The 13972-nt window shown below is 43.3% G+C and overlaps 1 protein-coding gene across 4 annotated transcripts in view; it reads right to left on the bottom strand.

The window, feature by feature from the left end:
- The window catches only part of LOC127004147 (adenylyl cyclase 78C-like), a 211890-nt gene that overhangs the window by 99491 nt on the left and 98427 nt on the right, over positions 1 to 13972 (bottom strand). For all 4 annotated transcript variants that reach the window (XM_050871580.1, XM_050871581.1, XM_050871582.1 and 1 more), the window contains exons 4-6: positions 9349 to 9451; positions 7234 to 7393; positions 5860 to 5989 (exon numbers count right to left, since the gene is read on the bottom strand). In XM_050871580.1, the coding sequence (XP_050727537.1) occupies positions 5860 to 5989; positions 7234 to 7393; positions 9349 to 9451 (393 nt within the window). The remainder of the gene's footprint in view (positions 1 to 5859; positions 5990 to 7233; positions 7394 to 9348; positions 9452 to 13972) is intronic.

Genomic DNA, 13972 nt, shown 5'->3' with positions numbered 1-13972 from the left:
CCAAGATGAAGAAAAAGAAGAGGAGGGAGAGGAGCAAAAAAAGGTGTTAATGGTTGATAGGAGGCATAGAGTAAAAGATGATGTGGTGTTGGTAAGGAATAAAAATAAAGGTACGAAGGTGCTATATAGTAGTGAAGGAGGGCGACGAGAAAGAGGAGGAGGTGGAGGAGAAGGAGAAGGACATTGAAGTGGAGGAAGAGTAAGGAGCTGCTGGTTGGTACACATAGCATACGGTAGAGAAAGGTGATGCTGAATAAGAAGGAAGAAAGGAAAATAATGGTGAGGATGGTGGGAGAGGAGGAAGGAACAATTGGAGATCATAAAAACGTAAGGTGTCTGTAAGAGGACATCCGGCATCTACTGGGCAGCCTCAATAGATCAAACATCATCCTCTTCCTTATTTCTTTTCTTTTTCTTCATCTTAATCTTGTCTCGTTCTTCTTCGTCTTCTTGTTCATGTACTTCTTTTCTTCTTCCTCTGTTACCTCACCCTCTTCTTCCTTCTCTCCTCCCTATCCATGACCTTATCTAACCTTACCTCTTCTCTTTTTCTTCATCTTAATCTTGTCTCGTTTTTCTTCGTCTTCTTGTTCATGTACTTCTTTTCTTCTTCCTCTGTTCCCTCACCCTCTTCCTCCTTCTCTCCTCCCTATCCATGACCTTATCTAACCTTACCTCTTCTCTTTTTCTTCATCTTAATCTTGTCTCGTTCTTCTTCGTCTTCTTGTTCATGTACTTCTTTTCTTCTTCCTCTGTTCCCTCGCCCTTTTCGTCCTCCTCTCCTCCCTATCCATGACCTTATCTAACCTTACCTCTTCTCTTTTTCTTCATCTTAATCTTGTCTCGTTCTTCTTCGTCTTCTTGTTCGTGTACTTCTTTTCTCCTTCCTCTGTTACCTCACCCTCTTCCTCCTTCTCTCCTCCCTATCCATGACCTTATCTATCCTTACCTCTTCTCTTTTTCTTCATCTTAATCTTGTCTCGTTCTTCTTCGTCTTCTTGTTCATGTACTTTTCTCCTTCCTCTCTTACCTCACCCTCTTCCTCCTCCTCTCCTCCCTATCCATGACCTTATCTAACCTCTCTTTGAAGATCTCTACGGTATTGGGAATCACCACATGACTGCCAGGCCTTCACTCACCGCTCTTTTAGTAAACCAATTCCTTCCAATGTCTTTGATGAATCTGAACTTCTCTAACTTAAGCCCATTAGCAACTATGTTAACCTGCTTATGTACGTTATTAAAGCTCTTCATCCATTCATAACTTCGATCAAGTCTCGCACCCTTCGCCTTTCTAGAGAATTCAAATTTGAACGATTAAGCCTCTTCTTATATGTAAAGTTTCTCAACCCGTGACTCATTGCGAGGGTGAAAAACAAGATGAAGGAAGAGAAAGGAGGAGGTGAAGGGGAAAGAGGGGCAGAAGGAACAAGAAGATGAGGAGAAAGAGGAAGAGGAGGAGGAGGAGGAGGAGGACTGAAGAAAATGAATGAAAAAAGGTAAGAATAGAGTTCTGAGTAAGAGTAAAAGATGTGTGTGTGTGTGTGTGTGTGTGTGTGTGTGTGTGTGTGTGTGTGTGTGTGTGTGTGTGTGTGTGTGTGTGTGTGTAGAAACGTGTGAAAAGGGAACGGGCGAGAGAAGAATGCCGGGTGAGTAATGAGCATGGAAGAAAGGAGGAGGATGAGTAGGAAGAGGAGGGGGGGGGGAGGGGGGAGGGAAGAGAGGCGACAGGTAAAGGTATGTAGCAAGTTAATTACGTCCAGGTGTGGAGCAAGACTTTCCGCCCACATGTAATTAAGACCCAAACATGAGGCAGACCGAGAAACACCTTTAATTGGAGTCAGCTGAGGGAGGGAGGGAGGGGCGCACGGGAGGAAGGGAGAAGAGGGAGAGAGAGAAGTGAAGAAAGAGAAAGGTGAATGAAAGGCTGAATGGAAGAAGGGGAACGGGGAAATGGAAGAAGAGGGAAAGGCGAAGAGAGGTGAAAGAATGGCTGGATGGAAGAAGGGGAAGAGGGAGGAGGGGGGAGAGGGAGAGAAACGAAGGAAGAGGAAGGTGAATGAAAGACAGGATGGAAGAAATGGAAGGAGATGGAAAAAGAAGGAGGAAGGAGAGGGAAAGGCGAAGCAAGAGATGTCTGGATGGAGGGGAGAAGAGAGATGGAAGAAGAGGGATGAAGGGAGAGGGAAAGGTGAAGAAAGAGAGAGATGAATGAAAGGCTTGATGGAGGGAAGGAGAAGGAAAAGAAGGAGGAGGAGAAGGGATGGAGGAAATGAAGGAGGTGCCGGAAGCAATCTTTTCCTCGCGACAAATTAGTCACACGAAGAAAAAAGGAAAATGAAGCAACAAACGAAATATGTTGTTGTTTGTGTGACTCCGGGAAAATATGAACGCAGATGATGACCATGAAGCAGTTAAGAAAGGAAAATAAAGATGAGAAAAAAACAAACAGCAACATACAGATCAGTTAAAAAAAGGGAAAAGAATGAAAAGACGAAAGAAATAAAAACAACGCAAAGATCAGTCCAGAAAGGGAAAAAAAGAAATGCCGAAAAAAACAACATAAAAATCAGGTAAAAAAAGGAAACGAAGGAACAGACGAAAGAAACAGAGCGATATATAGATCAGCTAAGAAGGGAAGGAAGAGGACTTAGGCCAAAAGTTCCCTTGGGTTACAGACGGGCCTGGAGACGCGGAGTGATTGAGGCAACTTGAGCGGGACCAAAAGTTTGCCTCGATTACAACGCCGCAGTGACCGATGGGAGAGGCGCGTCGCTGGGGGGAGGTGGGATTAAGGGGGATGGATTTTTGCGTTCGGTGGGTCCTTTGCATAACATCGCTAAATCCTGTCGCTCTATTTTTTTCATCCTTTTCTTTCCGTGGGTCCCTTGCACAACATCTCTTAATCTTGTTGCTCTATTTTTTTCATCCTTTTCTTTCGCTTTTTTTTTTTTTTACTGAACTGTTTGCTGCTCAGTTTCTTTCTACTTTTCTTTAATTTCCTTTCTTAATTGATCTGTATATTGCTCTATTTCATTATCCTTTTTTTTCCGTTTTCTATTTAACTGAACTATTTGCTGCTCAGTTTCTTTTCCGGTTTTTTTTTTAATTTGCTTTCTTAATTGATCTGTATATTGCTCTATTTCTTTATCCTTTTCTTTCGTTTTCTTTCTTAACTGAACTATTTGTTGCTCAGTTTCTTTTCCGTTTTCTTTAATTTCCTTTCTTAACTGATCTGTATATTGCTCTATTTTTTCATCCTTTTCTTTCGTTTTCTTTTTTAACTGAACTATTTGTTGCTCAGTTTCTTTTTCGTTTTCTTTCTTTTACTTTCTTAACTGATCTGTGTATTCAACTATTTCTTCCTCCTTTTCTTTCATCTCTTTTTTTTTTAACAGATCTATACGTTGCTCTGTTTGTTTCTCCTTTTCTTTCTTTTCTTAACTGCTTCATTCTTCCACCTTTTCTTTCTTTTCTTTAACTGACCTACTTTTTGCTCTTTCTCTTTTCCTATCCTCTTTTTTTCTCTTCTTCCTTGTATTCCCTTTTTTTAATCTTCAGCCCTTGACACAGAGACGAAGGCACGCAAAGGGAAGATTAGCGGCGACAAAGGAGAATCAGACGTGTTGGTTAGTGTGTAAGGGGACCCGTTGCTGCTACAGACTCGCTTTGGTCCAACACACACACGCTCGTAAGAACAGACACTAGATAGAAGTCAATACCTGCCTGCCCCTCATACATATACAAGGATACATATACACATTTGCATACAGTGGACGAGAGGTGGCCAGAGCGGTTCATACGTGTGATGATATACATAAAAAATAAAGAAAAAAATGACAAGAAGAAAACAAGGCGAAAAACTACTGTGAAGGTGAACTTGTACGAATAAAACTAACTAAATAAATGTAATAAATAAATGAAAATGTAATAAATGAATGATGAATAAATGAACGAACAAAGACGAAGAAGGAAGACGAAGGAGGCGCCTGTAAGCGATCGTAGCAACAAGGATAACACACACACACACACACACACACACACACACACACACACACTAGCATATCAAGACAGAGCCACTCGAGGTAACACGCTTTTTCGTACTTAGCCATAACAAGGTAGATCTTACACCCTCGCTAGCACCGAGTCGAGAGGAGGTGGAGGAGGAGGGCGTGTTAGAGAAGCGGGAGTGGTGGGAGTGGGGGACGAGAGGATCACTTCAGGGGTAGGCGTCGAGAGAGGAGAGAACAAGAGAAGAGAAAAGAAGATAAGAGAAGAGAAGAGAAAAGGAGAGAAGAGAAGAGAAAAACAAAAATAAGATGAAACAAAGTAAAAGATAGAGGAAGATAGGGGTAGGCGTTGAGAGAGGAGAGAACAAGAGAAGAGAGGAGAAAAGAAGAGGAGAGAAGAGAAGAGAAGAGAAAAACAAATTAAAATGAAACAAAGAAAAAGAGAGAAAAGAGAAAGAAAGAAGAAAGAAGAGAGAGAGAGAGAGATAGAGAGAGAGAGAGAGAGAGAGAGAGAGAGAGAGAGAGAGAGAGAGAGAGAGAGAGAGAGAGAGAGTGGAGATGGAAACTTTGGAAATTTAATACGTTTTGCATAACTCTATAAGGGCCGCCACAGTATCCGCCAGGGAGAATTGAGAGCAGGATCAGGCTTACAGAGGATCCAATTCTCGACAAAGACACCTTCCTATCACACTATGCTAACCAACGCACCTGCCTCGCGCCGCCCTCTGCCTTAAGTCATTCAGTAAGGTGTTGTTCATTTTATTTTATTTTTATTTCTTTCGCTTTCTTTCTCCTGTTATTTCTGTTATTCTCTCTCTCTCTCTCTCTCTCTCTCTCTCTCTCTCTCTTTTCTCTTCTTTTCTTTTTTCTCTCCTTTCCTCTCATCCATCTTTATCTATCTACCTATCTATCTATCTATCAATGTATATGTCTCTTTTCTCTTCTCTCTTAATGCCTCCCCTTGAAGTGATCCTCTCTCTTTTTTTTTTTTTCATGCACGGCACCTTGAGCAACAACACTTTATCAATTAACGTAAAAAAAGAAACAGTTCTGTGTCAATTTTCTACAGTGGGTCTTTTACTCATTTCGCACTCACTAAGGAGGAAAGTTTACCAGGGTATATCACAGAGAGAGACATATCGAAAGTCTAGTGAAAGGAAGAGGGGAAGAGGGAGAAAGAGAGGTGAAGAAAGAGAAAGGTGAAGGCTAGACAGAAGAAGGGAAAGAGGGAGATGGAAGAAGAGGGAGGAGGGGGGGAGAGGGAGAGAAGAATAAGATAGTATACCCTCCTGGCACTTCCAGAATAAACGACAGAGAGAAACAACCGTGAGTTCATCTAAGGTGGGTCTGTAGCTCCTTGCATGCTCACTACGGTGGAATTTTTACAAAGGAGGAAGATCATAGAGAGAGAGAGACACCCCCCAAAACTAAAGTGAAAGGAGGAGGAGGGCATAAGAGTACACCCTCGAGGTAATTCATGAATCACCGACATGAAGAAATAATGTAGAGTTCCTTTACTCTGGTGGATCTATGTTGTATCAATAAGGGGGAATATTACCACGCAGGGAAGATCATAGACGTATCAAACTAATATTACCACGCAGGGAAGATCATAGACGTATCAAACTAAAGTAAAAGGAGGAGGGAATTTTGGGAATTTTATCAGTCATACCCAAACATCAGTCAAAGGAAGGGAGGCGGGAATAAGTTAGCGAGAAGCGGGCTTTTTTTCATTATTGATTCCTTTTTTGTGTGCCCTTGAGCTGTCTCCTTTGTTGTAAAAAAAATACCCTCAAGGAGAAGAAGGGAATGAGAAGACGGAGGGAGAGAGAGACGAAAAAACAACGTACCTTGAATGTTGAGGACGAGCCAGGTTCCAAGGGCGCCCCAGTGGAGGTAGTTGTTGGCGAACCTTCTCCACCAGGACAGCACGCACAGCACCACGTTCACCACCATCCACGACAGGGAGTACGCGATCGGCTGCACCGCCACCGATAAAAAGATAAATATGTGTGTGTAAATCTACGAGCTCCATCACGACCAGTAGCACGTCACCACAATCACTAACCTAATCACACTAATAAGCATTCCAGTATATACTTTTTTTTTACGGTAAAGGAAACAGCTCAAGGAAAAAAAAAACACGCTAGTCGATGTTCCTGCAAAAGTAAACAGGAGAAAGGTCAATATCGGATGCAAAAACTGTAACTATGACTGTAAAAATACCCCCACCTAGAGAAATCAATATTCTTCCTCTATAAAAAAACAACGCTACTAGCTATTCCTGCAAAAGTAAACAGGAGAAAGGTCAATATCGGATGCAAACACTATAACTATGACTGTAAAAATACCCCCCCCCCCCCAGATAAATCAATATTCTTTCTCTATAAAAAAAAACCGCTAGTCGCTGTTCCTGCAAAAGTAAACAGGAGAAAAGTCTATATCGGATGCAAAAACTATAACAATGAATAAAAATATCCCCCCCCCCCCCCCCCCGAGAGAAATCAATATTCTTCCTCTATAAAAAAAAAACGCGTCGCTGTTCCTGCAAAAGTAAACAGGAGAAAGGTCACTATCGGATGCAAAAACTATAAATCTGACTGTAAAAATACCTCCCCCCCCGAGAGAAATCAATACTCTTCCTCAATAAAAGCAAGCCATGTGTGAACTGATGCATAGGCTCTTGACGTGACGGATCGTAAAACTTTCCCGCGGCGGCCGTCACTCCCCGCAGGCCCACGAGAGGCTAACGGACGCGCCTGAAGCCGCCTGTCAAAACTATCATAGCGGACGCGGCTCAGCAAACACCCAACTTTTATATTCTCTCGGGGTGGCGTGATGATGAAAAAAAAAAGCTTATACATACATACACTACTGAAACTTTAGCTGTGTGGGCGGTTTGAATTAGAGAATGAGTTGATTGGTAACGATTATGTAAATTATGTATGTATAAATGTATGGGTTATTATTAGAAGTATTAGCTATTGTGTAAAATGTAATAATTAAATAGACAGACAGGAAGACAAATAAACACAAAAAAATAGCACAAATACAAAAAACAAAATAGGTAGATACAATAAAAATACTCATACAACCACAGGGACACACACACACACACACACACACACACACACACGTACATCTCCCTCACCCCACCCACCCACACACACCATACAAAAACATCCTTCCCCCTCCCTCCCTCCCCCCTTCTCCCACACACCTACCGTGGCCAGGTCATCCCGCTCTCTGCTCTGGGTGGTGAGGATGATGACAAGGACCGCCAGTTTGAGGGCGAGGTCCACGCTGTTCACCATCATGAGGGACCGCTGCCGTTGCCTGTGGGAGTACCGCTGGAAGGCCGACTCGAGTTGCTGGTCCCGGAAACTGTGGCGGGGACGAGGAGGGGGAGGTGGTTAGCGGGGTCGAGATCTTGGGGTATATGATGATGATGATGAGGAGGAGGAGGAGGAGGAGGTCGAGCAGAGATAAGGTGGTTTGAGGTAGCAGAAAGGGGTGTGTGCTCAAGGAACCTCAGCTTCAACGTTTGGTACCAAGTTAATAAAGATGGTGTTTGTGACCACGCTCGTTATACTCTTCCTGTTGGTTTGAGGTAGTTAGGTGGTTGGAGCAGAGGAAGAGGAGAAAAAGGAGGTTACGAATAGGGGATGAGGTGGATAAGAGAGCAAAGTTGTGGAGCAGATGAAGAGGAGGGGGTTAACCCAGTAGCTGCGGGGATAATGCTTTTCTTTGGCCCCTCTAAGCGAGAAAAATGAGAAAAAATCATCACTCACTCAAACCAGTTCATAATACATATCAACGCATTTGTGATCAGCTTATGCATTATCTATTTTTTTGGGGTTTATATCATGGCAAAAATTTAGCCCGTCGCTGGTACACGGTAAAGCCACAAATCTGGCCCGTCGCTGCTACTGGGTTAAGGAGGAGGAAGAGGACGTAGAGGCCGCGAAGAAGAGATGAAGTGGCTACAGGAGCAAGGACTTGGAGTAGATGAAAAGGAAGAAGAGGAGGAAAATGAGGAGGAAGATACCGAAGTTGCGAAAAGATGAGGACAATATGATGGTGAAGATATGGAGGCGATAATAGCATAGAAAGGGTTGTTATTAAAGCTCTTACGATCTGCTTTTAGTGGATTACTCGAGCGAGGAAGTGGACGCGACAAGGGAGTGCGATGGGGATAAAATATGCAAATTGGTCATAAAATTCGAGTCCATGCGATTATTGATGGCGTTAATAGTGTCATTGCGGAAGTGTTTTAACTAATTAGAATAGCCATGATATTGGAGTGTTTGACTGAAATGACACACACACACACACACACATGGACACACACACGCAGGTTACTTCTCTAAATTAGTTTCCCCCCTGATCAAATTGGCTTGGCTCCCCACGATAAAGCCAGACTAGTGTGAAAATCCTCGCGTTCTGATTAGTTCTCTACACAAATGATGATGACGGTGACTGATAGACTCATTCAACTCATTACTCCATTAGCGACCCTTTCCGAATGTCACCCTTTGAGCTTTCCCCCTTCCCCCTCCCCTCCTTCTTCATCTCCCCTGCAGCGCCAGTCACTATTTGAATCGGTCCAGCATCCCTAAACCCGATATTCCCGGTAACTCCCAGTCCCAGTCCTCCCGAAATTGATCTCTCTTTCGGTCACCTCTTTTGATTTTTTTTTGTAGGAGCAGCGAGTAGCGGGCTTTTTTTATTTTTATTATTGCTTCCTTTTTTTGTGCCCTTGAGCTGTCTCCTATGTTGTAAAAAAAAAAAAAAAAAAAAAAATCCATTAACTTATACTTTAATCATCACTTCTCACCCTCTAACCCGTATCATGGATTTATTGTATAGTTCCAATCATTCATATACTTAACGTTCGGTGAAGTCTCCAGAACCTTTTAAGAGCCATTAGTTATTCATTCATTACTCCTTCCGTTATTCTTAGTATTTTAACGCTTCCTTTATCCTCAACTCCTCTCTTCCTCACCCTCCAATGTTTCCTCTCTCTCTCTCTCTCTTGCCCTTCAGTCACTCCTCCCACCCTTACTTACTTCCAACCCTCCATCATAACTTTTCCTCCCACTCCCTCTCTTAAAATAATGTCAAAGTTGTTTTTACCTGAACAAAATTATGATTGTGGCTTTATTGTTATTATTTTTATTGTATTATTATTTTGTTGTGTGTAATTTTTTTTAACAGACTATATTAATAATCCTCTCCCTCATTAGCTTCACAACACCCAAAGCCCCTCCCACTACAGCACAGCCTCCTTCCCTTGGGCCCACCAGCCCCGGGAAACCCCCACACAGCCCTGAGCCTACCTGTTGGTGAGGGTGGGGAAGTACACGCCGTGGTAGACGTGGCCTCGCTTGAAGATCTGCCCGGTGGGGTCTGCTTCTCGCGTCGAGCTGCTCCGGTCCACAACTGTAAGGAAGCAGAGACCCGGGTGAGGACACACTTGATATGAGTCTTTGTGAGAGATAAGAGACCAAGAAGGAAAGATGGAAGGAATGATAGACATGACCCATGACCTTTGGCTTTTGTAAGGCAGGTAAGAAAAAAAAAGCCAAAAAATTGAGAGAGCAAAATTCGAGTGAGGATAAAGGCTACTTGATACGCGAGTCTTTGGTAAGGAGATAAACACGAGACCAAAAGAAAGTAAGGATGCGGTCGATGATAGACGTGACCCACAAGCTTTGGTAAGGCAGGTAAGGAAAGGAAAAAATCCCAAATTGTAGGAGAGCAAAAATTCGAGTGAGGATAAAGGCTACTTGATACACGAGCTTTGGTAAGGGAAGAGATAAACACGAGACCAAAAAAAGGAAGGATGCGGTTGATGATAGACATGACCCACAAGCTTTGGTAAGGAAGATAAGGAAAGGAAAAAATGCCAAATTGTAGGAGAGCAAAAATTCGAGTGAGGATAAAGGCTACTTGATACACGAGCTTTGGTAAGGGAAGAGATAAACACGAGACCAAAAGAAAGTAAGGATGCGGTCGATGATAGTAAAGACGACCATCGCCCGCCGGCACATGCTTCCCGTGTCCCCAGTAATGCTATTCCCCTCCATTAATACTGCCGCTGATGACCCGCGGGTCGGCGCGAGGCCCAGCTTCCCTCGGCAATATGATCGCCGGTTATTGCATTAGCCAGGCGATGACGGCGGCGCGGGTAATAATCAAGCCTCCCCTACGACACGAGACTCAGTTTACTATGACCTGGTGCTTCCCCCCTCCTCAGCTATTTCATATACCCCTTTCACTACTTATTCCTTTTTTTTTTTTTTTTACAGCAAAGGAGACAGATCAAGGGCTGACGGCGGCGCGGGTAATAATCAAGCCTCCCCTACGACACGAGACTCAGTTTACTATGACCTGGTGCTTCCCCCTCCTCAGCTATCTCATATACCCCTTTCACTAATTATTCCTTTTTTCTTTTTTTTTACAGCAAAGGAGACAGATCAAGGGCTTAAAAAAATAACAATAATAAAAAAGCCCGCTACTTACTACTTACCGGTACATTATTTCTCATTCCTGACTTTCCCTTCCCTTCTTTCCTCGCCTATACACTTTGCCCGTCCCTGCATGTCCCTTCGTGCCCTCAACTAAACTCTGTGCTATAACATTTTGATCCCAAGAAATTTTGCCTCAAACACCTCCCATTTTTTTTTCATGCCCCCTCCTCCCCTCTAACACCCACACCTTATCGTCTTTCTCCATCCCTACACTATGCCCCCTCTCTACCAATTCTCTAGTGCCCTCAACTGACCTACTCCCTATGCCACTATGATCCCAAGTAACCCCATTTCCAAACCCTCTCATTTTCTTTATGCCTTCTCTTAACATATCCCTTGTGTCTTCATTTCCCTTTCCTAGTAGTAGAGTTTTCCTTTCCCACCACCACCTTCATCTAACGCCTCCCAAAGAACCTCTACCTCTATCCCTCTGGAACACTCACACCGTCACGAGGAAACGCGACCTCATTTTTTTTATCGATATACATACACGAAAGGTACAAGAATATAAGAAAAAATGTCCATTGATCCTAGACTCAACTCCTCATAGTCCCTACCTCAGCCACCATCTCCATATTTGTTTTGATTCTCTTTTTTACACTTTTTTTTTTGGTTGCTGTAGTTGCTTCGAGGGCACGAGAGGCAAAGTAAACCAAGACATTCGAGCACATAGAGTTTTCCGTCTCCTGTTCATTAAGAATTTTCAAGTGCCTTCATTTTCTACGTACAAGAGCATTGACCGCATTTGTATTAATTTTGTAATGCTACCGGGTACTTATGATACTTTGCATTTTGATACGTTCGTTTGCCTTGAAACAAATACATTACCTTTTCCCGACCCACCTGTGTTGACGTACACGAACTTGATTACTTTATTCTATTACATTTTCTACATATACTCTTAACCCTACCTTTATACACTCCCCTTTTTTCCCTTAAAGGCGCTTGAATAATGATTAGTGTGAGTTTAAGTAAATATCTAAAAATTAATTCGTTACCGTCAGAACAAGAAAGATTGATTTTGGGGGGACGCAATCATGGCGCCGCAACAACAAGAACAACAACAACAACAACAACAACAACAAGATCAAAAGTCAAAGGAAACCAATAACAGTGACAAGTAAATGCTGCTCTTAAAATTCGTACAAAAAAGAGGGGAATAAAAGGCTCTCGAAAACTGTCAAAATGTTGTTCTGTATGCGACGTTCTTTTTTTCTTCTTTTTCTCTCAGTTGACAGGATAAAGGGAAGAAGAAAAAATGTAGGACAGCAGGCAATTTATAGTATGGAAAGTAGGGAAAAGTTATATATATACCAAACTGTCGACACACACACACACAAAAAAAAAAAAAAAAAAAAAAAAAAAAAACTATGCAAATCACATTCATCTAAACTTTGATCTTGTTTGGTTTGGCAGTTCATTTCTCTGTTACTTCTTTTTTTTAGGTCACTACATATTCAACGTACTAGTTTCTCCGTGCAATGTTTTCTTTTTTTTAATAGAATTCCTTTTTATGTATTTTTCACAGCACGTAACTTTTCTAAATCTATCTTCTATTTTTAACTTCTATTTTTTTTTCATCTTTGACCTGGAAATCTTCCTCTCTCTCTCTCTCTCTCTCTCTCTCTCTCTCTCTCTCTCTCTCTCTCTCTCTCTCTCTCTCTCTCTCTCTCTCTCTCTGCAGTACTCCTAAAGTTGGTTCCATGTTTCGTCAATCAGATCCTTCGGGGCCACAATTATCCCTTCCATCCATCCTCCGCCAAAGCCTCCTGATCCTGCAATGTCTCTCTCTCTCTCTCTCTCTCTCTCTCTCTCTCTCTCTCTCTCTCTCTCTCTCTCTCTCTCTCTCTCTCTCTCTCTCTCTCTCTCTCTCTCTCTCTCTCTTATTTTTCTCACTCTTGGTTTTTCCTCCTCACTTTCTCGTCTTTTCTTTCCTATCCTCCTCTCTCTCAGTCCTCTACCGCCCTTGTAGTCCTCCTCAACGCTCTCTCTCTCTCTCTCTCTCTCTCTCTCTCTCTCTCTCTCTCTCTCTCTCTCTCTCTCTCTCTCTCTCTCTCTCTCTCTCTCTCTCTCTCTCTCTCTCTCTCTCTCTCTCTCTCTCTCTCTCTCTCTCTCTCTCTCTCAGAAGGAGGAAAGCAAACCTCAGCTAGTTTCCACAGGTTATAAGATTTCCCTCCTCTCCTATTTTGTTTTCAATTTATCTTCCACCTCTAATACCTCCTCCTCCTCCTCCTCCTTCTCTTCTGCCAATGCAACTTTCTCCTCCTCTGCCTCTGCCTCCTCTTCTCCTCTTCCTCTTTACCTCCGTCTCCTTCTAATACTTTTCTTCTGCCCTTACTTCTTCTTTTTCTCCTCCTACTCCTTTCCGCCTCTGCCTCCTCCTCTTCACCTCCGCCTCCTCCTCCTCCTCTTCTGCCTCTGCCTCCTCTCCTCCTCCTCCTTCTCTTCACGCCCCAACACTCACGCCTCGCCTCCCTCAGCATGTCACGGCCGCCCCTACTGTAGCCTTCCTTCCCTTCCCTTCCCGCGGCTGACAGCGTGACTCGGCCGCCTCCATCCATCTCGGCGCCACGACTAAGGAGCCCGGACGATCCATCACTGCCATCGCTTGAAAACAGAACCCCCACCCCCTTTTTGATTCGCCTTCGCCTCCTCGTCTTCCTCTTCCTCCTCCTCACCTCCACCGCATCGCTACTCCCCCCACCTGATTCATTAACACCACCACTATCACCCCCATCACTCTTTTTAATGTCATGGAGTTCCTTTCTCTCTAGTCGGCATTAAGAACAAACGTAGGTGGAGGTGTTTACGCTAACCACAGGTAATTTTTTTCTCGTTTTCTCTTCACCTCGTCTCCTTCCCCTTATTTCTCCTTCATCCAGTTTATCTCCTTTTTCCTCCTTCTACTTCCATTCTCTTCCTCCTCATCTTCTAAACCATTTCACGCCCTTAGTTCTGGTTGTAATATATTTTTTTTCTTTTCATTCCGAGCGTTCATCCCCTTGCTCCTTCTTCATCTACTTTCTCTCCTTTTTCCTCCTTCTACTTCCACCCCCTTGCGCCTCCTCTAAGTCATTTCACACCCTCATTTCCTGTTTTGTTATTTATTTTCATTCCGAGTGTCCAGTTCCCAATGTTCCTCCTTCATCTAGTTTCTCTCCTTTTTCCTCCTTCTACTTCCACCCCCTTGCGCCTCCTCTAAGTCATTTCAAACCCTCAGTTCTTGTTTTATTATCTTTCTATTTTTATTTTTAACCCGTGCGTCCAGGTCCATGTTTTATCTCCGGGTCAATAACTCAATCCCGTCCCCTAATTACTCTGGCCAGCGCCCTCATTTCCGCACCCAACTTACATTAGTCAGCCCGAGTCTTGTCTGCGCTCCGACCCCTACACCCCCTCCTCTCCTTCCTCCTTGTTCCTCCCTCTTATG

Source organism: Eriocheir sinensis, chromosome 27, assembly GCF_024679095.1.
Source record: "Eriocheir sinensis breed Jianghai 21 chromosome 27, ASM2467909v1, whole genome shotgun sequence".
NCBI lineage: Eukaryota > Metazoa > Arthropoda > Malacostraca > Decapoda > Varunidae > Eriocheir > Eriocheir sinensis.
The sequence above is the reverse complement of the archived record's forward strand: the minus strand, read 5'-3'. Positions and strand labels throughout refer to the sequence as shown.